Source organism: Nomascus leucogenys, chromosome 4 (assembly GCF_006542625.1).
Source record: "Nomascus leucogenys isolate Asia chromosome 4, Asia_NLE_v1, whole genome shotgun sequence".
NCBI classification, from domain to species: Eukaryota; Metazoa; Chordata; class Mammalia; order Primates; family Hylobatidae; genus Nomascus; species Nomascus leucogenys.
In genome coordinates this window covers 58237127-58260931 of record NC_044384.1, presented here as the reverse complement: position 1 = coordinate 58260931, position 23805 = coordinate 58237127, and the positions used below count along the sequence as shown (strand labels likewise).

Below are 23805 nucleotides of genomic sequence, written 5' to 3'. Positions count from 1 at the left end.
ATCTTTTTTTTAATTTGTTTTTGAGACAGAGTCTTGCTCTGTGGCCCAGACTGGAGTATAGTGGTGCAATGTCAGCTCACTGAAACCTCTGCCACCTGGGTTCAAGGAATTCTCCTGCCTCAGTCTCCCGAGTAGCTGGGATTACAGGTGCCCACTAGCATGCCCAGCTATTTTTTGTATTTTTAGTAGAGACGGGGTTTCACCATGTTGGTGAGCCACCCATCTGGCCTGAGTATAAACTTTAAAAGATATGAATTAGGCCGGGCACGGTGGCTCACGCTTGTAATCCCAGCACTTTGGGAGGCCGAGGCGGGCGGATCACGAGGTCAGGAGATCTAGACTGCAGTGAAACCCCGTCTCTACTAAAAATACAAAAAAAATTAGCCGGGCGTGGTGGCGGGCGCCTGTAGTCCCAGCTACTCGGAGAGGCTGAGGCAGGAGAATGGCGTGAACCTGGGAGGCGGAGCTTTCAGTGAGCCAAGATTGCACCACTGCATTCCAGCCTGGGCGACAGAACGAGACTCTGTCTCAAAAAAACAAACAAACAAACAAACAAACAAACAAAAAAAAGATATGAATTAAAGTTTTTTTTTTTTCTCCCATGCTTAGAGGACAGTGAAAATGTTTTGATATAAGGTCTCTAAATGGATCAAAACCTGGCATGAGAAGTGTTTTGATTTCAGATAAACTGCCAAGTTTTATCTCCCTAAATAAGATAACATGGTTGAGGCCAGTGTGGTGGCTCATGCTTGTAATCTCAGCACTTTGGGGGGATCTCTTGAGGCTAGGAGTTTGAGACTAGCCTGGGCAGCATAGCAAGACTGACCATGTCTTTACAAAAAATGATAAAAAAAAAAAAAAAAAAAAAGCCTGGTGTGGTGGCATGCACCTGTAGTCCTAGCTGAGGCTGAGGTGGGAGGACAGCTTGAGCCCAGGAGTTTAAGGCTGCAGTAAACTTTTTTTTTTTTTTTTTTGAGATGGAATTTCACTGTTGTTGCCCAGGCTGGAGTGCAATGGTGCAATCTTGGCCGGCTTACTGCAACCTCTGTCTCTAGGGTTCAAGCAATTCTCCTGCCTCAGCCTCCTGAGTAGCTGGGATTACAGGTGTGTGCCACCACGCCCGGCTAATTTTGTATTTTTTTTTTTTTTAGTAGAGATGGGGTTTCACCATGTTGGTCAGGCTGGTCTTGAACTCCTGACCTCAGGTGATCCACCCACCTTGGCCTCCCAAACTGCTGGAATTACAGGTGTGAGCCACTTCGCTCAGCCTGGCTGCAGTAGACTATGGTAGTGTCACTGGACTCCAGTCTGGGCAACAGAGCGAGATCCTGTCTCCAAATATATATATAATGTGATTGATGCAATAATTACAACTTCACAACTTGGGCTGAGTTTTAGGGGCAAATGAGCTAATGAAAGGTAACACTTTCTCTACCCCACCCCCTTGTAAGAAGAAAAAGGAAGCTAAAATTCACTGTAAGAGAACTGGGGCCCTTCCATAAATCGACTGTTTAGACAGTGCTCTAAATTTGACCCTTCATAACACTCTAAAGAATAAACCGATAGCCCTAAAGCAAGGCTCAACAAGCTAAGTTCTTACCAAAAAGTGGTCCTGAGTTCATGTCCTTAGCTAGCCATGTCCGTCCCAAGGAAGAACACCTAAAAGTGAACATCTATCTTGGGATCAGGTGTGGGAACTTAAGGGGGAATGGCTGATACTATTTTTGCTTTTCCTTTTTCACCAAACATTTAGAGTGTTTCATTTGCCTCTAAAGGAATTATCAAGAGCCTAAACTTCACACTCTGGATACATTCAGAAATTTCTAACACTGAGAGTTACAGTCATATCAGAAGAACAAAAGGCTGGGCCACATTTGAGTCATGCGAAAGATGCTGGCTGCCTGTTCTCTCAGACTGCAGACAATTGTCTACTATTTCAATGTGGCAAGACTATTTTAAAGGCTTGGGAAAGAATAGAAAATAACGAGTTCAAACTTCACCCACGTGGGTAAGGTTAAAATGTTGGGAATTTTTTATTGGTAAAAAGGTCAGTGAAATATAAAAACGGGTAGAGAAATACTGGACTTCCTTAATCCAATGAAAATATGCTAAAACAATCACCATGTAAGTCAACTGATATTAAAGTTCAGAGTTTCATTTTCTAAATTGTGGTCAAGGCTGTAAGTTTCAGTTTCTAAGATTACCTGTGATTAATCATAAATCACACAATAAAATAGGATCTCCTAGAGAAATGATAGGTAATTAAAAATATATAAATATACACACACATTGGGGATTTTCTGAAAATTTCACAACATATGCGTTATGTTTATAGTCAGAATCATTTTTTAAATGAAGTATTTGGGGGAAATGGTTTTAATGTATTGAGGGGAAAGAGAGAAAAAGTTTTTTTTTTTTTTTTTTTCAAGATGGAGTCTCACTCTGTCACCCAGGCTGGAGTGCAGTGGCACGATCTCGGCTCACTGCAACCTCCGCCTCCTGGTTCAAGCGATTCTCCTGCCTCAGCCTCCCAAGTAGCTGGGATTACAGGCATGTGCCACCATGCCCAGCTAATTTTTGTATTTTTAGTAGAGGTGGAATTTCACTGTGTGGGCCAGGCTGCTCCCTATCTTTGTTATCAAATTTCATATTTCTTGACTTAAGAAAGCAGGAAAGTTGGCAGGGTATGGTGGCTCATGCCTATAATCCCAGCAGTCTGGGAGGCTGAGGCAGGCGGATTGCCTGAGGTCAGGAGTTCGAGAGCAGCCTGGCCAACATGGTGAAACCCTATCACTACTAAAAATACCAAAATTAGCCAGGCATGGTGGCGGGCACCTGTAATCCCAGCTACTTGGGAAGCTGAGGCAGGAGAATTGCTTGAACTCGGAGGCGGAGGCTGCAGTGAGCCGAGATCGTGCCTTTGCACTCCAGCCTGGATGACAGAGTGAGACTCCATCTCAAAAAACAAAAAAAAAAACAAAAAAAAAGGAAAGTAGTAAAGTTTAGGCTGGGTGCGGTGGCTCACGCCTGTAATCCCAACACTTTGGGGGAACCAGGCAGGCAAATTACCTGAGGTCAGGAGTTTGAGACCAGCCGGGCCAACATGGTGAAACCCCGTCTCTACAAAAATACAAAAATTAGCCGGGCATGATGGCGGGCACCCGTAATCCCAGCTACTTGGGAGGCTGAGGAGGGAGAATCGCTTGAACCCGGGAGGCAGAGGTTGCAGTGAGCCGAGATCGTGCCTTTGCACTCCAGCCTGGGCGACAGAGCGGAAAAGAAAGCAGGAAAGTTTATTTTTGAATAATTTTCAAGAGACAGGGTCTCACTCTGTTGTTCAGGCTGGAGTGCAGTGGCATGATCATAGCTCATTGCAGCCTCAAACTTCTGGGCTCAAGTGATTCTCCCACCTCAGCCTCCCAAGTAGCTGGGACTACAGGCACACACCACCATGCCCAGCTAATTCATTTTCTTTTATACAGTATTCCAGGGAAAAGGAAAGAATGTTTCTCTTCAAATATGACCTTCTAGTCCAAATATGCTTCACTAATTGAGATATTCAAAGCCACTGTGTTTATAAAGTCTCAAGTTCTCTTCCAGCTTAAAAGGGAAGAAAAACTTCAAATCCTTCTTTATAGGAATCTCAGGAAGAAGAGGCAAGTGATGACAATATTCTCTTGGGGCAAAAGGACTGTAACATAATCTGTCCAAAGAACAGTGTATTTGTAAGAAGGAAAGGTTATAAAAATGAGAATGAGGAAAACAGTGAGTCATAATTTGTTCTGAGCCTCTCACAATGGACTAGATAAGGGTCTGTGAAAATATTTAAGTGATCTGAGACATTTAGATACTGTGTTATGAGTATCTAGTTTTTTTTATCATAATGGAAATGACACATTTTCTTATTACTATATTTCCTTAAAAAGAACAATATATTAAAAGTTAATTCATGTCAAAATATATACAAATATGTTAATTTTACCATGACTGGGTGAGAAAACATCATCCACAGAATTTAGACACAATACTGGAATTCCTACTGACTTCAGTCTAGGACTCGGACTGGCATCAGTATAATAATCATCAATTGTTTGGTATCCAAACATGACTGAAGTGAATCGCTTATCAAACTCTCTGATGGATTTAGCCTGAAACACAAAAACAAATTATATCTAGTCTTGCCCAAAAGAAGAAATAAAAGTATTATATAAAGTTTCTCTCCTACCTTCATGACATGATCCATATCAACTTGTTTTACAAACATATGTCGGTGCCTGGAACAAAAGAATTTCGGAAGTAAAAATCAAGGTCATTCCTATTCCATCATACTAAAAAGACTTAAAAACAAATTAGTAAACAGCATACCACAGGGCACAAAGTTGGCACTCAATAAATATTTGCTTAATCAGGTACGGCAGGATTAGTATAATAATATTTGTGCTGAAGATATTTTCTTCAAGTACTTTTTTTTTTTTTTTTGAGACAGAGTCTTGCTTTGTCGCCCAGGCTGGAGTGTAGTGGCGTGATCACGGCTTACTGCACCTTCAACCTGCTGGGCTTTAGTGATTCTCCCACTTCAGCCCCAGAGTAGCTGGGACTACAGGTGTGCGCCACCAAACCCCACCAATTTTGTGGGTTTTTTTTTTTTTGTAGAGATGGGGTTTTGCCATGTCACCCAGGCTGGTCTCGAACTCCTGGGCTCAAGTGATCCACCCTCCTTGGCCTCCCAAAGTGCTGGGATTATAGGCATGAGCCACCTTGCCTGGCCTGGTAAAATCTAATCCAGTGTTTAATGTCAACTTCCAGGATAACTATGGTTTTCAGTAAGTTATGTGCAAATCAACAGTACTTTTAAAGTTTATATTCATCAATTCACTTAAAAGTATGTGGTAACTGTCATAAAAAAATAAAGATTATGTGCATTGCATGCCTGTATCAAAATATCTCATGTACCCCATAAATATATATACCTACTATGTACCCACAGAAATTAAAAATAAAAAAATTAAATAAAGAAATAAGGACGCCAGGCGCGGTGGCTCACGCTTGTAATCCCAGCACTTTGGGAGGCCGAGGCGGGCGGATCACGAGGTCAGGAGATCGAGACCATAGTGAAACCCCGTCTCTACTAAAAATACAAAAAAATTAGCCGGGCGTGGTGGCGGGCGCCTGTAGTCCCAGCTACTCGGAGAGGCTGAGGCAGGAGAATGGCGTGAACCCGGGAGGCGGAGCTTGCAGTGAGCCGAGATCGGGCCACTGCACTCCAGCCTGGGTGACAGAGCAAGACTCCGTCTCAAAAAAAAAAAAAGAAATAAGGAAACAGAAACATCTCTGCTGGGTGGGGGGCTCACATCTGTAGTCCTAGCACTTTGGGAGGCTGAGGTGGATGGATTGCTTGAGTTCAGGAGTCACAGAACAGCCTGGGCAACATGGCAAAACCTCGTCTCTGCAAAACATAAAATAATTAGCCAGGTGTGGTGATATGTGCCTGTAGTCCCAGCTACTTGAGAGGCTGAGATGGGAGGATCACTTGAGCCTAGGAGGCTGAGGCTGCAGTGAGCCATGATCACACCACTGCACTCCAGCCTGGGCGATAGAGAGAGACCCTGTCTTAAAAAAAAGAAAAAAAAAAAAAAAAAAGAAAAAGAAAAAAAGAAAATACACAAACAATTCCAGAGAAAACTAATGCAAAGATAGTATTTTGGTAGTATAAGAGCTGTGAGGGCTGAGATTATCTAAGTGAACTGCATTCTCCTGTCTCTAAAACATACTATGCTCATAAGCACACCCTCAAGGAGCCGTATTATTCAGCAATGAAAATAGTTATTATATTACTTACTATCCAGGAAAGACTTAGGTATTATTAAGATTAGCAACAAGTAGAAAATCCAGGGAAACAGCCCATCGCACCACTTAACACATTCCGTACTAACATTTTTAGTCTTTTAGAATAATTTAGAATGGTGATTAGAATAGTAACCTTCAATAGTGTACCTTCACTAAAAATGGGGTACATACTTTAGGGGTTGTACAAGACAATCCACTGGGGTTCAGAAGGAAAACATTACAACTTTTAGCTATATTTTTAACTCATGCTTAAATTTTAACTTATACTTACATTTTTTATTTATATGCACTTACAACAAAGATAATATTTTGGTACAGTCGTAAATTTATTCAGTGTATAAATACATATACATATACTGGCAGTATTATGCTTTAAGTTTTTTTACTGTTGGGGCATGTAATCAAAACATTTGGAGAAAACAGGATTTTTTTTTTTTTTTTTTTTTGAGACGGAGTCTTGCTCTGTCACCCAGGCTGGAGTGCAGTGGCATGATCTTGGCTCACTGCAACTTCCGCCTCCTGGGCTCAAGCAATTCTCCTGCCTCAGCCTCCTAAGTAGCTGGGACTACAGGCGTGCATCACTACGCCCAGCTACATTTTTTTTATTTTTAGTAGAGATGGGGTTTCACCATATTGGCCAGGATGGTCTCGATCTCCTGACCTCGTGATCCCCCTGCCTCAGCCTCCCAAAGTGCTGGGATTACAGGCGTGAGCCACTGGGCCCCGCCCTGGAGACAACAGATTTTAAAGGTGACTCACTTATTAACTGAAGACTGAAGGCAGGTTGTCAAATAGTAATTAAAAAGCAGCCAGTTCAGTGGTTTTTCCAATGACTCTGAGCAAGCAAAGGTGTTCCAACCAACGGAAAAAGTTGCAGCTGCCATCAAAGGAGTTTTGGACCCAATTTTGCCCAGGTAATTTAGAAGCAGCATTCTAAAATGGGGAGAAACAGGAAGCTCAGTGATTAATTTGTTGTATCACAGAAGACATCCATTTCTAACTACAGACTTCATGTTAACTATGGAGAAGAAGAATATAAACTAGTGTTTAAGTCCTCTATCCTGGAAAAACATGCAAGCATCTTCATTCTTTCTTATATTCATATATTTGTCTTGCAGTCGACTATGTGGTAAATGGGACAAATCATAGTTATTCCTTATATATATATATCCTATGTAGTCAAACATAAGAGAAATCCACCCTAAGAGTGGTTTTTAGACATGACTGCATGCTGGAATCACCCAGAGTTTTTTTGTGTGTGTATGTATGTGTTTTTTTGAGACAGAGTCTTGCTCTGTCACCCAGCCTGGAGTGCAGTGGTGCGATCTCGGCTCACTGCAACCTCCACCTCCCGGGTTCAAGCGATTATCCTGCCTCAGCCTCCCGAGTAGCTGGGATTACAGGCATGCATCACTACGCCCCGGTAATTTTTTGTATTTTTAGTGGAGACAGGGTTTCATCGTGTTGACCAGGCTGGTTTTGAACTCCTGACCTCAAGTGACCCGCCCACCCTGGCCTCCCAAAGTGCTAAGATTACAGCCGTTGCACCGGGCGTTGTTTTTTTTTTTTTTTTTTTTTTTTTTTCTGAGATAGGCTCTGTAGCCCAGGCTGGAGTGCAGTGACACAATCACACCTTAGGGCAGCCTTGATCTCCTGGGCTGAAATGATCCTCCCACCTTACCCTCCCCAGTATCTGGGACTACATGTGTCCGCCATCATGCCCAGCTAATTAAAAAAAAAAAAAAAAAGATTTTTTTTTTTTTTTGGTAGAGATGAGTTCTCACTATGTTGCTCAGGCTGGTCTCTAGATCCTGAGGAGTTTGTAAATGACTACTGGGTCTTATCCTCAGAGATTGTGAGTTAACTGGTCTGGATCACTACCCTAGCTGCCAAGGATCCTTGCACCCTGTAGCAAGTTTTTTTTTTTTTTTTTTTAATCTTTCAAGCTTTTATTTAAATGCCATGATCCAGGATGGATTTTAGATCTTGTTGAAAGCAGCCACATCCATGGACCGCACATAGTCCTCAAAAGCAGTGATCTGCTCCTCCAGCATATCTGTTCCAACTTTATCATCTTCAACTACACACTGTATTTGAAGTTTCTTAATTCTGTATCCCACTGGAACTAGTTTAGATGAGCCCCAGACTAAGCCATCTGCTTGAATGCTTCTGACGCACTCCTCTAATTTCACCATATCTGTCTCATCATCCCAAGGTTTCACATCTAGTAAGATGGAAGACTTGGCAACAAGTGCAGGTTTTTTGGCTTTCTTTGATTCATATTGTGCAAGACGTTCTTCCCTTAGCCTCTTTGCTTCTTCACTTTCCTCCTCATCATCAGATCCAAAGAGATCAATGTCATCATCATCTTTACTATCTGTAGCTCCACTTCCTGTAGTGTCTTCCACATCGGCAGGACCATACTTGCCCAAAGCTTTCTTCACTCCTGGCAGGCTAGCCTTTTCCTTTTCGTAAGACTTGATGTGATTATACCAACGTAGGGCATGACACAAGTTGGCAGGCGGTGGGCCGGACACGGCTTCAAATACTGCCACATCTGCTTGTGATGGCACATACCCCTCGATGTAGCTCTTGTCCGTGAGGTAATCGTTGAGCACCTGGAGGCCGGCGGGGCTTTTCAGGTCTCCGAAACCCATGGTGTCGGCTGTATCCGAGAGCTGGGAAGCAGCAAAAAGAGAGCGCGCAAGTTGTGGGCGCCCCGCGCTGAAGAGAGGAAAAAGCGCAAGTTTCTAAATCGCTCTCTAGTCTAGACTTTCTGAGTTGTGATAGAACAGTTGACCCCTAAAGTAACTTGTTTTCTCTTTCTATTCCTCTTATTTGTCCTTATTTCCTAACACATATTTTCTTCTTTTCTTTTTGTTCTACTAATTTGCTTGACTCTATGCTAATTCTATTTTGGTAAGAGAGACCATAATCTTGTCTAATCTAAATACACAATGTTGAAAATCTAAAGTTTAACGCTGCCAAGTAACAGGATGATATCCTAATTGTTTCTCATTGTATTTTTTGTACTTGATTTCTTCAATTGTCCAGGTTTTGAAATAGGTGAAATGGGTGAAAATTCTCCCTCATTCTTTTTTCCAGTCCAAATGACTTGCAGGGGTAAATATGATGAAGTTTTAGATGGAAAGTGGACATTTAGCTTTTGAAAATGATGCTTCCTAACAACTGAACTATCTGTATACAGTATTGTGATTCACCAAACCATATATAGGACAATGCTTACTCTTCTGCAAAGGGTTCATTCTAGAGTCCTAGTTTTGGTGGCCCTACTCTTTGATGGGAGGTCAGATATTGTTGGGAGGCTGGTAAAATGCACAAATTGGAAGCGCTTGAAGGGAAACTCAGGACTAGGAAGATTCAGAAGTAGATATGACCAAGCAGGTGGGATACGTCTTGGTTATTACTCAGGAACAAAATGATGCTAAGATGTTATCCCCAAAAAGACTGTTTTACTTCTATAGGAAAAGGACCCTATTTTCTCACCAAAAGAAAAAAACTACAAGCTAAAAAAAAAAAAAAAAAAGAGAGAGAGAGAGAGAAATAACCCCTGGATTAAGAGACTTAAAAAGCATACCAATCTCAATGTATAGACTTTTCCTGGCTCCTAACTAAACTAAAACCAAACAAGCAAACAGACTATTTGAGAAATGTGAACACTTACTGAATACTGGATGATAGTTTGAAATTAGTGTTAATTTTGTTCAGGTGTAATAACAGTAATATGGTTTTGTTTTTTTGTTGCTTGTTTTTTAAGATAAACTCCAGCCGGGTGCAGTGGCTCACGCCTATAATTCCAGCACTTTGGGAGGCTGAGGCAGGCGGATCACGAGGTCAGGAGTTTGAGACCAGGCCAACATAGCGAAACCCCCTCTCTAATAAAAATACAAATATTAGCTGGACATGGTGGTGGGCGCCTGTAATCTTAGCTACTCATGAGGCTGAAGCAGGAGAATCACTTGAACCCAGGGGGCAGAGGTTGCAGTGAGCTGAGATCGCCCCACTGTACTCTAGTCCAGGTGACAATGGGAGACTTCATCTCAAAAGAAAACAAACAAACAAAAAACACAAAACATAAACTCCACTTTTTTTTTTTTTTTTTTGAGATGGAGTTTTGCTCTTGTTGCCCAGGCTGGAGTGCAATAGAACAACGTAGACTCACTGCAACCTCTGCCTCCTGGGTTCAAGAAGTGCTCCTGCCTCAGCCTCCCAAGTAGCTGGGAATACAGGCATGCACCACCATGCCCAGCTAATTTTGCATTTTTAGTAGAGACGGGGTTTCTCCACATTGGTCAGGCTGGTCTCGAACTCCCAAACTCAGGTGATCCACCTGCCTTGGCCTCCCAAAGTGCTGGGATTATAGGTGTGAGCCACCGTGCCTGGCCTTTGTGTATGTGAGACAGAGTCTCGCTCTGTTGCCCAGGCTGGAGTGCAGTGGTGTGATCTCAGCCCATCACGACCTCCGCCTCCTGGGTTCAAGCCATTCTCCTGCCTCAGCCTCCTGAGTAGCTGGGATTACAGGCCTGTGCCACCATGCCCAGCTAATTTTTGCATTTTTAGTAGAGACAGGATTTCACCATGTTGGTCAGGCTGGTCTTGAACTCCTGACCTCATGATCCACCCACCTCAGCCTTTTAAAGTGCTGGGATTACAGGTGTGAGCCACTGTGCCCAGGCTTTTTTTTTTTTTTTTTTTTGAGACGGAGTCTTGCTCTGTCACCCAGGCTGGAGTGCAGTGGCGCGATCTCGGCTCACTGCAAGCTCCGCCTCCCGGGTTCACGCCATTCTCCTGCCTCAGCCTCTCCGAGTAGCTGGGACTACAGGCGCCCACCACCACGCCCGGCTAATTTTTTTGTATTTTTAGTAGAGACGGGGTTTCACCATGGTCTCGATCTCCTGACCTCGTGATCCGCCCGCCTCGGCCTCCCAAAGTGCTGGGATTACAAGCGTGAGCCACCGCGCCCGGCCTTTTTTTTTTTTTTTAAGATGGCGTCTCGCTCTGTTGCCCAGGCTGGAGTGCAGTGGTGCGATCTCAGCTCATGGCAACCTCCACCTCCTGGGTTCACGCGATTCTCCTGCCTCAGCCTCTTGAGTAGCTGAGATTACAGGCATGCGCCACCATGTCCAGCTAATTTTTGTATTTTTAGTAGAGATGGGGGTTTCACCATGTTGGCTAGGCTGGTCTTGAACTCCTGACTTCAGATGATCTGCCCGGCTTGGCCTCCCAGCGTGTTGGGGTTACAAGCATGCACCATCATGCCTGGCTAATTTTTGCATTTTTAATAGAGATGGGGGGGGTTTCACCATGTTAGCCAGGCTGGTCTCGAACTCCTGACCTTGGGTGGTCTGCCTGCCTCAGCCTCTCAAAGTGCTGGGATTACAGGTGTAAGTCACCACACCTGGCCTACCTTTTAGAGATAACAACTATTTATAAGTGATGTCTGAGATTTGGTTCACAATAATCAGAGTTGGGAGGGAAAGGGGAGGGGGTGACACTGATGAAATGAGATGATCCATGAGTTGCTGGCACTTGGCCCCAGGGGCATCACAGGCTCTATCACAGGGATTACCCCAGTCCATGGGGCACTGGGCATAAGGATCATCCATGAACTGTTTTTGTGTGTTGCATCTCCATAAGAAAAAATATGTCAAGATATAAAACACATCCCCAAGTGGTAAGCCCACTTGGGATCGCGTCACAGTGCTAGGCAACTAAAAGGGGTGCTTCCGTCTAACAGTTCACAAGACATTAATGTTCAACCAGCCGTAAAGGCTAATGGTCAAGTTCTGCCTTCAGGCACTGAGGCTTCAATGCGGCATGAATAGACATTTCCCAGAAGCATCTGAATAGAGAATCTGAACCTGTTTATGTAAGCCCTGGCCTTTAGAAAAGCCATGCGTTTATATGATTAAGGGAAAAGTTCAGCTCTCACCCTGTCCTTTAAGGTTCACATTATGGGGGAAAGGAAAGTGACGCTAAGCTCTGTCCATTAAGCACAATTCAGAGAGTCTGCGTGGGTTTTCTCCATTGATTGAGACTTCTTTCTTTAGTAGGTCAAGTCAGACCTTCCATGCTAATGGAAGAAATGTATTCTTTTCTTCTTAGTTTTATGTTTATCAGAATCTAAAAAGCTGTGGTTAAAGGCCTGTTTTTAGAGTCTATCATTTGTAAATGCTGTTCATTTTCTTTTTAAAAAAATTAAAAAATTTTTTTTCACAGCCACTGGCTATAGAAAAATGCTGTTCATTTTCAAGTGATTCATGTTCAAGATGTTCTAAAAACTGAAATGACAGATAAACAATTATAAAATTATGAAAAAATATCATTTTCTATCTTAAGTATTTGCTGATTTAAAAAACTAGTTTTGGACAATGGCTTCAGGAATCTAAAAGCTTAGTAAAATTCCAGATAATAAAAATTTTGGATTTTCTTAAGCTCACCATCACTAGAAGAACCACAAAAAACCCCAAAAACAATTAGTAGAAGTAAGCCTAAATAGAAAAGTTCCAAATAAGCCCCAAAGTAATTGCAAGCAGCACAAATGACAATATCCATATGCTTAAAATAACAGCTGGAGTAGGGGGTTAACAAAATTTCAGTTTCTAGGAGAGCACTCCACAGTAGGTCCATTTGCCCAGCAACAAAACAAAACAAAACAAAATACCACCTAGGGAAAAATAATTTTGAAGGCCACTGCAGCTGGAGAGAGCCATAAGTGATTATTTCTGTAACTGGAGTGATGAAAGTCATGCTACAAGTTCAGCTTCAGAACGCAGCTCCAGGGATGGTTGGGAGTGCGTCAGGAATCAGAAGGTCAATATGGCAGCCGGTGAGTGACGCAATCGACTTCATGGGCTTCGGACAAGCCTTCAGGCTCACAAAATCCACAGTCACAGAGACCCGTAGTTAAGAAAAATATTAAAATTCACCTGAATTAATTCTTTCCTTCCTTCCTTCATTCAATCAACCGCATTTAATAAAATATGATAAACATAATCAGACATTTATTTAAAAAGTGTCCATATAGCTAGCTTATAGTCCTCTCAAAGAGACAGCCAATAAAATAGCTTCCCTCTCAGAGATTATTTTAGAAAGGGAAAACCTTACCCTCCCATTGAAACCCCTGCTGCCAGGAAAGGAGCAGAAGGGTACAGGCTGTGTACATGGTGAATAACTGTCTCCAAGTCTTCAGTGTTAGCACAACAGTAAGTCCTTGGCGTCTGGAAGTAGTGACAAGTAAAGCACAAAAATTACAATGTGAGGTTAATGATTTGTAAAATGCAGAAATGTAAACAGGAGCAAGAAGTCATACATATGAGAAAATAACCTTTGTTTGCATGTACTGTAGTATTAATAATTTATCATTTTCCTGTCTTGCAGTGCACCTATATGCCATTTAAAGTCAGCGCGGTTAGAGTTGGCATTAACAAAAAGACCATGAACATGCAAGGAATGCTTGATGCAGATGGCGCAAGACCAATACAAATACCTTAAATTAAACAAAGTACCATACTCAAATGTGTCTCCAACTTAACCAGAGCAGTTTAGGAAAAAAAGCAGAGAACTGTGCTTTCTATTAAACAAAAAACAACCTGTACCCTCAAAGCCAAAATAACTTTTTTTTTTTTTTTTGGAAAGACAGGGTCTTGCACTGTCACTCAGGCTAGATTGCAGTGGCATGATCACAGCTCATTGCGGCCTCGACCTCCCAGGCTCAAGCAATCCTCTGACCTTAAACTCCCAAGTAGCTGGAACCACAGGTACAGGCCACCACAAACAAGAGATTTTTAAAAAAATGTTTTGTAGAGACAGGGGGGTCTTGCTATGTTGTCCAGATTGGTCTTGAACTCCTGGGTTACAGTGATTCACCTGCTTTGGCCCCCCAAAGTGTTGGGATTATAGGCGTGAGCCTGTGCCTGGCCCAAAGTAACTTTTTTGAGATGGAGTTTTGCTCTGTTGCCCAGGCTGGAGTGCAGTGATGTGATCTCGGCTCACTGCAACCTCTGCCTCCTGGGTTCAAGTGATTTTCCTGCCTCACTCCTGAGTAGCTGGGATTACAGACACCCACCACCATGCCCAGCTAATTTTTGCATTTTTAGTAGAGATGGGGTTTCACCATGTGGACCAGGCTGATCTTGAACCCCTGACCTCAAGTGATCCGCCTGCCTCAGCCTCACAAAGTGCTGGGATTACAGGTATGAGCCACCACGTCTGGCCAAAAAAAATTTTTTTGAGACATGGTCCTGCTCTGTTTCTAGGCTGGAGTGCAATGGTATGATCACAGCTCACTGTAGCCTCGACTTCCTTGTTCAAGTGCTCCTCCTGCTTTAGCCTCTTGAGTAGCTGGGACTACAGGCATGCACCACCATGCGTGGGAAATTTTTTATTTTTTTGTAGAGAAACGATCTTGCTATGTTGCCCAGGCTGGTCTCAAATTCCTGAGCTCAAGTAATCCTCCTACCTTGGCCTCCCAAATAAAATCATTATTTATTAAAAAACAAACAAGCAACCAGGCGCAGTGGCTCACGCCTGTAATCTCAGCACTTTGGGAGGCCAAGGCAGGTGGATCATGAGCTCAGGAGATGGAGACCATCCTGGCTAAAACAGTGAAACCCTGTCTCTACTAAAAATACAAAAAATTAGCCAGGTGTGGTGGTGGGCGCCTATAGTCCCAGCTACTCGGGAGGCTGAGGCAGGAGAATGGCGTGAACCCAGGAGGTGGAGCTTGCAGTGAGCTGAGATCACGCCACTGCACTACAGTCTGGGTGACAGAGTGAGACTCCACCTCAAAAAAAAAAAAAGCAAAAAGGGCTTTTCAATAGTGCACCCCAAATTCCCAAAATTTTAAATTGTACCTCATTTCTAACTGGGGAACTCTTTTCTCCACCTTGAGTGCTGTCTGCCAATGAAAGAGTATGGTTTCCTAGTCCTGTCTTCACTCTAGATAAAGCAATCTATGGTCTAATTTATTAACTGAATATTTTCTTTTATTTTTAAGTTTATTTTTATTTTATTTTTTTGAGCTGGAGTCTTGCTCTGTCACCCAGGCTGGAGTGCAGTGGCACAATCTCAGCTCACTAGTACCCCTCTGCCTCCCAGGTTCAAGCAATTCTCCTGCCTTAGCCTCCTGAGTAGCTGGGACTACAGGTGTGCACCAGCTAATCTTTTTTTTTTTTTTTTTGAGACACAGTCTCGCTCTGTTGCCAGGATGGAGTGCAGTGGCGTGATCTTGGCTCATTGCAACCTCTGCCTCGCGGGCTCAAGCGATTCTCCTCCCTCAGCCTCCCGAGTAGCTGGGACTACAGGTACGTACCACAACGCCTGACTAATTTTTGTATTTTTAGTAGAGATGGGGTTTCACCATGTTGGCCATGCTGGTCTCTAACTCCTGACCTCGTGATCTGCCCGCCTCGGCCTCCCAAAGTGCTGGGATTACAGGTATGAGCCACCGCGCCCGGCCTATTTTTTTTGTATTTTTAGTAGAGACAGGGTTTCACCATGTTGGCCAGGCTGGTCTGGGACTCCCGACCTCAAATGATCCACCCGCCCTGGCTTCCCAGAGGGCTGGGATTACAGGCGGGAGCCACTGTGCCCGGTCAAATATTTTCTTTTCTAATAGTATGTATATACAGATAGCCTCAGCTGTACTACACTGCAGTAGACACTTAAAATGTTAAAATAAGGCCGGGCGCGGTGGCTCACGCCTGTAATCCCAGCACTCTGGGAGGCCGAGGCGGGCGGATCACGAGGTCAGGAGATCGAGACCATCCTGGCTAACACAGTGAAACCCCGTCTCTACTAAAAATACAAAAAAATTAGCCGGGCGACGTGGCGAGCGCCTGTAGTCCCAGCTACTCCGGAGGCTGAGGCAGGAGAATGGCGGGAACCCCCGGGGGGCGGAGCCTGCAGTGAGCCGAGACCGCGCCACTGCACTCCAGCCTGGGAGACAGCGAGACTCTGTCTCAAAAAAAAAAAAAAAAAAAAAAAAAAGTTAAAATATGTAAAGTTGACCATGCTTCAATATATAATGCATTTAAACAAATGGTTTTCATGTGAACGTCATCAATAAGGGCTCTGTTTATAGCAGAAAAGCATCATGGATGCTGCACTTGAGATCTGGGAGGAGGGGGCAATCCTCTCTGTAGAATATATGTGAGTGTGTGTGTCAGAATTAAGTATATGTGAGAAAAAATAACCAGAAATTTAATAACAAGGAGAGGAATCTGGTAACATTACTCTAAGAAAACATGGAAACTAGTTATCTACACCACCCAATTTCATTATGTCAATAAACCATGATCATACTAGGAAGGTTTTGTATCACCCACTGTTCAATCACTAATGAGTAGCCTGAGAAAATTACAATTTTTTTTTTTTTTTTTTGAGATGGAGTCTCGCTCTGTCACCCAGGCTGGAGTGCAGTAGCGCGATCTCGGCTCACTGTAAGCTCTGCCTCTTGGGTTCATGCCATTCTCCTGCCTCAGCCTCCCGAGTAGCTGGGACTACAGGCGCCCACCACCACGCCCAGCCTTTTTTTTTTTTTTTTTTTAAGACAGAGTTTCGCTCTTGTTGCCCAGGCTGGAGTGCAATGACGAGATCTCAGCTCACCGCAACCTCCACCTCCGAGGTTCAAACAATTCTCCTGCCTCAGCCTCCCGAGTAGCTGAGATTACAGGCATGCGCCACTACACTCGGCTAATTTTGTATTTTTAGTAGAGATGGGGTTTCTCCATGTTGAGGCTGGTCTCGAACTCCTGACCTCAGGTGATCCGCCCACCTCAGCCTCCCAAAGTGCTGGGATTTCAGGCGTGAGACACCGCGCCCAGCCCTAATTTTTTTTTTTTTTTTTTTTTTTGTATTTTTAGTAGAGACAGGGTTTCACCATGTTAGCCAGGATGGTCTCAATCTCCTGACCTCGTGATCCGCCCGCCTCAGCCTCCCAAAGTGCTGGGATTTCAGGCGTGAGCCACCACGCCCAGCCCCCCAAAGTGCTGGGATTTCAGGCGTGAGCCACCGCGCCCAGCCCTAATTTTTTTTTTTTTTTTTTTTTTTGTATTTTTAGTAGAGACAGGGTTTCACCATGTTAGCCAGGATGGTCTCAATCTCCTGACCTCGTGATCCGCCCGCCTCAGCCTCCCAAAGTGCTGGGATTACAGGCGTGAGTCACCGTGCCCAGCCGAAAATTATAATTTTTAACAACTGCCTCAATTAAACTCATCCCTAAAACACAGCCTATTCCCTACTGGCATCTTTTGGAATCTGCAAATATGACTCTCCGAAAGAAAAACGTTAACCTGACAATATTTTCCGTGGCTAACATTTATTGGATCATTAAATTTGTGCCCACAAAACCCTGAGGAAGATCCCAGTGTATCTATTTTATAAATGAGGAAACTGAATGTAGAGAGGTTAAATAACTCCTGTAACATCTTAACAGCTAATAAGTGACTATGCTCAGATACTTAAAAAAAAAATACTTTGTGATTGAATGCACTTCAATCACAAGGGGGGGGCACAAATTCAATGTAAAATCTAAATAGAAAATATCTTCTAGTGGCCAGGGGTGGTGGCTCACGCCTGGAATTCCAGCATTTTGGGAGGCTGAGATGGGTGGATCACCTGAGGTCAGGAGTTCGAGACCAGCCTGACCAACATGGTGAAACCCCATCTCTACTAAAAATACAAAAATTAGCCAGGCATGGTGGCAGGCACCTGTAGTCCCAGCTACTCAGGAGGCTGAGGCAGGAGAATGGCGTGAACCCGGGAGGCAGAGCTTGCAGTGAGCTGAGATCACACCACTGCACTCCACCCTGGGCAACAAAGCAAGAATCTATCTCAAAAAAAAAAGAAAAAAAAAAGAAAAAAAGAAAATATCTTCTACTATGCTCATTCATAGTGACTTCAGAATTTGTCATGAGAACCTGGGTGATGAAATCGTCCTTACTCAGCATTTTTATTGCAAGTGAGTCTATTCACACTGCACAGCTGTAAAATTTCTGAATTATTTATGAATAGTCCCCAACATATATTCTTATTATATAGGCTTTAACTATAAGTGTATATGTAAGAATGCATACATATAGACACATACGGAGTTAGGGCATAACAAAAATGCCCTAAGGAAAATTGCTAGGATCACAGAATATTTGTGTCAAAAGGACCATAGATGTCACTTGGTTCCTTATTTACACATAAGGAAATTAAGGCCCGGCAAGGTTGAGTGATTTGCCAAAGGTCACAAAGTAGCAGAGCCTGCATTATATGTTTGTAGTAAGAACCTAATTCTTGTAAAGCACCAGGGTTCCATGAGGTATACAGTGAATAAATCATTATCTGGTACCCTCAGATAAAGGGGCTGGTTTTTCCCTAAATGTTTTTCTCCAAATAGATTGCATTAAGATCAACACTGATAATATTGCCAATGAAGGAGTGTGGATTTCTGGCACTGCCTTCATTCTAGATAAAGCACTATACAATCTGATATATTTTCTTTTATAATAGTATAGCCGTATAGCCCTAGCTGTGCTACACTGCAATAGACACTTAAAATGTTAAAATATGTAAAGCTAGGCAGGTGTAGTGGCATATGCCTGTAGTCCCAGCTACTCGGGAGGCTGAGGTGGGCCAATCGCTTGAGCCCAGCAGTTTGAGAGCACCCTGGGCAACACAGCAAGACCCCCGTCTCTAAAAACAACAACAACAACAACAACAAAAAACCACACCCAAAATTAGCCAGGTGTGGTGGAGCATCACCTGAGACTGGGAGGTAGAGGCTGCAGTGAGCTGTGATCATGACACTGCACTCCAGCCTTGGTGACAGACTGAGACTCTATCTCAAAATGGATAAACTACATAAAGCTCCTTATGCCTCAATACATAATGATCCAATATATAGATCGACAGTTTCCAGAACTCTGAAACTCAGCAAATCTAAAACCTTTCCATCATAGTCGGCCTCCTGCTAGCTCCTCCCCTGGCGGCTCTGCTAGCTTTCCATTTCCTACCCAGTCTCTCACTTTTCCCCCAACCCCCAATGCAGGTAGGTAATCATTCCCAAAAGTTTTGTCTTAGGCTTATATCTGCTTATTTTCTGGTCAATACCCAGTTCCTGAAGCTCTTATCTACTCCCGTATCTTCATCAACCACCTCTCCCCAGTGACTGAACCTAAACCTCCACTGTCACTTTCATCCTCAGCTCCAGATCCAAATTTCCAAGTTCCAGCAGGCAGCTGCCCTGTAATGTTCTACCAGTACTTCAGACTCAAAATGCACAAAGATTAACCCATTTTCCTCTTCATGAAAACTCCTAACGCTTCTCCTAACTTCCCATTTCCCTATAAATGGCACTTATATTTTCCTAGTTAAAATTGTGGGCGACATGGCGTTCTCCCTCTCCCTTAACTGCATAGCTGATAAACTGCCCAATCCTGTAGCTTCTTCCTCCTCAGTGAAAGGAAACTCCTCTCCTCTTGAGTACAGGGCTGGTAAGTTGGATTCTCTCAAAAGGGCCCCTGAAGCAAGGATGTGAGTGCCAGCAGTTGATGTGGAAGGCGACACCAGGAAGCACCCGAGGGAGAGTGGCAGAGTCAGTCAGGAAAGGCAGGAAGTCAATAAGAAAATGGTATCAGGCAGTTTATGGCTGTGGGCAACTGGGACTCAAGCTCCTTGGGATAGTCTGGGAGACTGTTAAACAAGGCATACAGTGATCCCCACTGAGTGGCAAATGAGCTATTTATCCACCAATTCCCTTTCAGCCACTGGTTGAAGGCTATCCTGGAGGATGTTAACGCCCCAGTACTTCTGGTCTGCCCTAAGTGCAGTTCCAGCAGGCTCCAATGGCTAGAGAAGGCCCCCAGTCACAGAGATGCAGGAAGCCCTCAAAAAGGCATACATGGGAATGGCAAGTGCCAAGGGGGTAAGGATGTAGCACCAGCTGTCTTTGCTACAAGGCCTTTTTGCCTCTCACCTGGACTGCCACAAAACTTAACTGGTTAACTCCCAGTTTTTCTTGATAATCATTCATAATCCTACATTTAATGCACTATCAGATTAATCTTCCTAATGAACACTTCCAGCTGTAATCATGACAGTCTTTCTGCTTAAAATTTCTCATTAGCTTTCCACTGGCTACTGAATTAAGCCTCTGCCAAGCATTCAAGACTTTCCACAATATGACGCCGAGCAATCCTTCCAGCTCTGTATTTTATTATTTCTCCAAATGTACAGATGCAGACCAATGGGATACTGTTCTCTTGCCTGCTAGGCCCCTTAATATCCTTGCCACCTGTGACCTTCACCTGCCTGGTGTCCTTCTCTGTCAACCTTGCCTGTTGAAATTGTGCATGGAATAAATGTCACAAGAAGGCTGGGCATGGTAGCTCATACCTGTAATCCCAGCACTTTGGGAGGCTGAGGAGGGCGGATCACTTGAGGTCAGGAGTTCGAGACCAATCTGGCCAACATGGTGAAACCCCCTATCTACCAAAAAATACAAGTTAGCCAGGTGTGGTGGCACATACCTGTCATCCCAACTACTTGGGAGGTTGAGGTGGGAGGATTGCCTGAACTCGGGAAGCGGAGGTTGCAGTGAGCCAAGATCGTGCCACTGTACTCCAGCCTGGGTGACACAGTGAGACCCTGTCTCAAAAAAATAAATAAACGTCACAACAGGTGAGACTTGGCCCCTGTCCCTTAGGACCTCACAGCTGTTCTCAATCCTGCTAATTGCCCTGTCCAGCCTGCTCCATGCCCTATCCCATGTGAGTCTCTATCACTGTCTTTTCACCTCTAGCTCTGTTAATAAACCCTTGTCAAACTGAACTGACACACAAGACTAAAAGGGAGGAGACCTGATTAATTAATAAGTTCTGATATGCACAACTATGCAGTTCTATCACACAGCCTCTTGCTACTTGATGGGTTCCAACAGGAAACATCATCTGCCTTCTTTCTTCACAGGAGCTGAAGTTAGAAATAAGCACAGCCTACAGAACTTGGGACCCATTAAAGATTCACCCAGAATACACAGCAAAGACATTTATGGGTCAGTACACTGAATTGGTAGTCTTTGCAGAAACTGTCTCCAGGCCTGAAGATACTACTAGAAGCCTTTCAGACAAAAAACTCTGGTTAAAGTCTGTTACTCAGGCTAGTAATGCAACTGGCAGCTATCCTTCTGGTAGATGAAATCACATCTAATCAGAAGAGAGATGAAGGAAGACCTGGGAGGATTCCACTGGCTGGTGAAACTCCTTCTGGGTGGGATGAGGATGGGAAAAATGTAAAAAAAATCCAAAAGATATATCACTTCCAGCAGATATTTAGACATAAACATTCAATAAATTAGAATAATTTGATAATAATTACAAACCAAGGTTGTTTAAATTATCCAACTGTGACTATGATCAGAGAGCAATGACAGTACTTATTTATTATCATTATTATTTTTTATAGAAATGAGGTCTCACTATGTTGCTCAGGCTGGTCTCAAACTCCTGGGCTCAAGCAATCCTCCTGCCTCAGCCTCCCAAAGTATTGAGATTACAGGTGTGAGCCACCATGCCTGGCTAACAACAGTAATTTAATGGCTGAAAGAGGTTAGTTTTAAAAAATCCATTGAAGAGAATGAAATATCATTAATTACTATTATTCATATATAATAGAAAAACAATAAAGCATATATTTTATATTTACCTATGGACTACATCTAATTTATCCTTCTTAATCAACTAAGGGCTTCTTAAAAGCTGACAAACTGATTTCTCCTAACCTGACAGTTTTCTGGTACTAGATTTAGAAAATCTGTTTTAGAATTTAAAATTCTCTTCATTAAAAAAACAATTTTTGACCTAGACTCAAATTTTAAAATTCCCTCTGTTAATCAGGTAGCCAGACTCTCCCTAGCTATTTTTGGAGGAGATTAATTTGCTAATCTGCAGTGGAAGCCATAACTCAGAATCCTTCTCTCTCAGGGCTGGGGTTACCGCACTTCCAATGCTGAACTAAGCTATCTAGAATTTTAGTTTTCTGTCCAGCAAAGTGAAAACTGAAAAAGACACATGAATGCCTCATAAAAAATCATTTATGTTTCATATTTACTTAACTGTAATGTTTGATGATCATCAGGATCTTAGAATATTTCACTGAGTATTCCTCTCTCAAGTACTTAATGATTTGCACTCAAATATTTGATAAGATGCATTTAAATGAACTCTGTGATTCCTGTGTGGATGTGGGCCTCCCCAAAAGGAACAATGCTTTCAAAATAGGACTAATTATGCTCTTTAATTGATCTCTACAGTGTGATGTGGTTTTCATTCCACCCATCCCCTGTCCAGTACCTAGTAAACTGCCTAAGTTGTCCCTAGGAAAATTGATTTTATTTTTGGAAAATGAGTTAATTAAATAAGGAGTCACAGAGAAGAAAAATTATTTGCACATAAATAAAACCAGCAGTTTAATGAACAATCATTTCACCCAGTCATTGATAGACATATTAAATGACCAACTGTCTAAGTTTGCCTGGGAGTTTGCTAATTTTAAAAAACAACTAACCATAAAACAAAGGGCCCCAGGAAATATCCTGGCCAGCTTTGAGGCTGGCCTCTGTGTCACATTCCTGCCAATGCTCCAGATGGCTGCCGTACGTGCTCATGATGTCAGGTTATACAAGCTACACCAATAAATGAGCAGTTTTGTTAGTGGCTTAGAGCAGGTCAGCCAGGAGTTTTCAGTCCAGGCTCCTAAGAGGCAAATCTCATGCCTCACCTGGGTCATGGAGGCTATCACATGCAGGACTACTCATCACCTCCCAGGGATTTTCAGCCCTGTTTGTACATTAGACTTACCAAGGAGTGTTTATTTAAAATAAATTACAGATACCTGGACTCCACCCTAGACCAAATGAATCAGAATCTCTGGAGGATGGGGTTCAGGGATCAATATTTTTTGAGATGGAGTTTCGCTCTTGTTGCCCAGGCTGGAGTGCAGTGGCAGATCTCAGCTCACCGCAACCTCCGCCTCCCAGGTTCAAGCGATTCTCCTGCCTTAGCCTCTAAGTAGCTGGGATTACAGGCATGCGCCACCACACGCCTGTAATCCCAGCTACTCGGAGCCCAAGGCAAGAGGTTAAGGCTAAGGCACACACCACCACACCAAACTTTTTTTTTTTTTGAGCTAGGTTCTTGCTCTGTTGCCCAGGCTGCAGTGCAGTGGCATGATCATGGCTTGCTGCAGCCTTGACCTCCTGGGCTCAAGCCATCCTCCTGCCTCAACCTCCTGAGTAGCTGGGACTACAGTACAGGCATGTGCCACCATGCCCATATCCAGCTACTTTTTAAATTTTTTGTAGAGACAAGGTCTCATTATGTTGCCCACGCCGGTCTCCAACTCCTGGGCTCAAGTGATCTTCCTGGCTTGGCCTCCCAAAGTGCTGGGATTACAGGTGTGAGCCACCATGCCTGGTCACAATCTTCTATGTTTAAAATTTTTGTTATTGGACTTCACCTGTCAATGTTGGGAGAAAATTCTCAAGGATTAAATATGTTCACACCTATACCTGGCTGAACCAGCCTTCCTGGGTTGTTATATAGATGAAGGTAAGGGGAGCAGGGACAGGTTATTTTTGAAGCACTCAGGAAAGGGCCGACTTGGGTGGAACAATATGTCCAGTAGGGAGGTACTGCATGTGAGAAAGACACTGCCTGAAGGCAGAAGTTTGAAACTGAATTGTGCCTTGGCTGGCCCTGACCTCTACACCCCTCCTCCTTCTGGCTATCAGGGAGGTCCCTTAATCCTTTCTAAATGCCTTCTTCAGAAAATGGCCCACAGTGGGGTGGGCTGGAGGAGCTGGGGGGACGGCATGGAAAAGCTAAGGTGGAAAAGCTAGTAGGAAACAAGAACAGATTTCTCTAAGTCTGAGTCCTTAACCTCAAAGAA

At 43.4% G+C, this 23805-nt stretch overlaps 1 protein-coding gene and 1 pseudogene across 4 annotated transcripts in view; both read right to left on the bottom strand.

Annotated features, from left to right (window-relative positions):
• The window catches only part of ABHD3 (abhydrolase domain containing 3), a 56274-nt gene that overhangs the window by 3130 nt on the left and 29339 nt on the right, over positions 1-23805 (bottom strand). For 2 of the 3 annotated variants that reach the window (XM_030810657.1, XM_030810659.1), the window contains exons 2-5: positions 12536-13088; positions 6607-6780; positions 4226-4274; positions 3983-4148 (exon numbers count right to left, since the gene is read on the bottom strand). In XM_030810657.1, coding sequence (XP_030666517.1) covers positions 3983-4148; positions 4226-4274; positions 6607-6780; positions 12536-12618 — 472 coding nt within the window. In that variant the 5' untranslated portion in view covers positions 12619-13088. The remainder of the gene's footprint in view (positions 1-3982; positions 4149-4225; positions 4275-6606; positions 6781-12535; positions 13089-23805) is intronic. The other variant, XM_030810656.1, reaches the window with a different exon arrangement.
• On the bottom strand, positions 7764-9439 carry LOC100607450 (annotated as a pseudogene). The gene has a single exon (XR_001115622.2). The product of XR_001115622.2 is annotated as an elongation factor 1-beta pseudogene (transcript).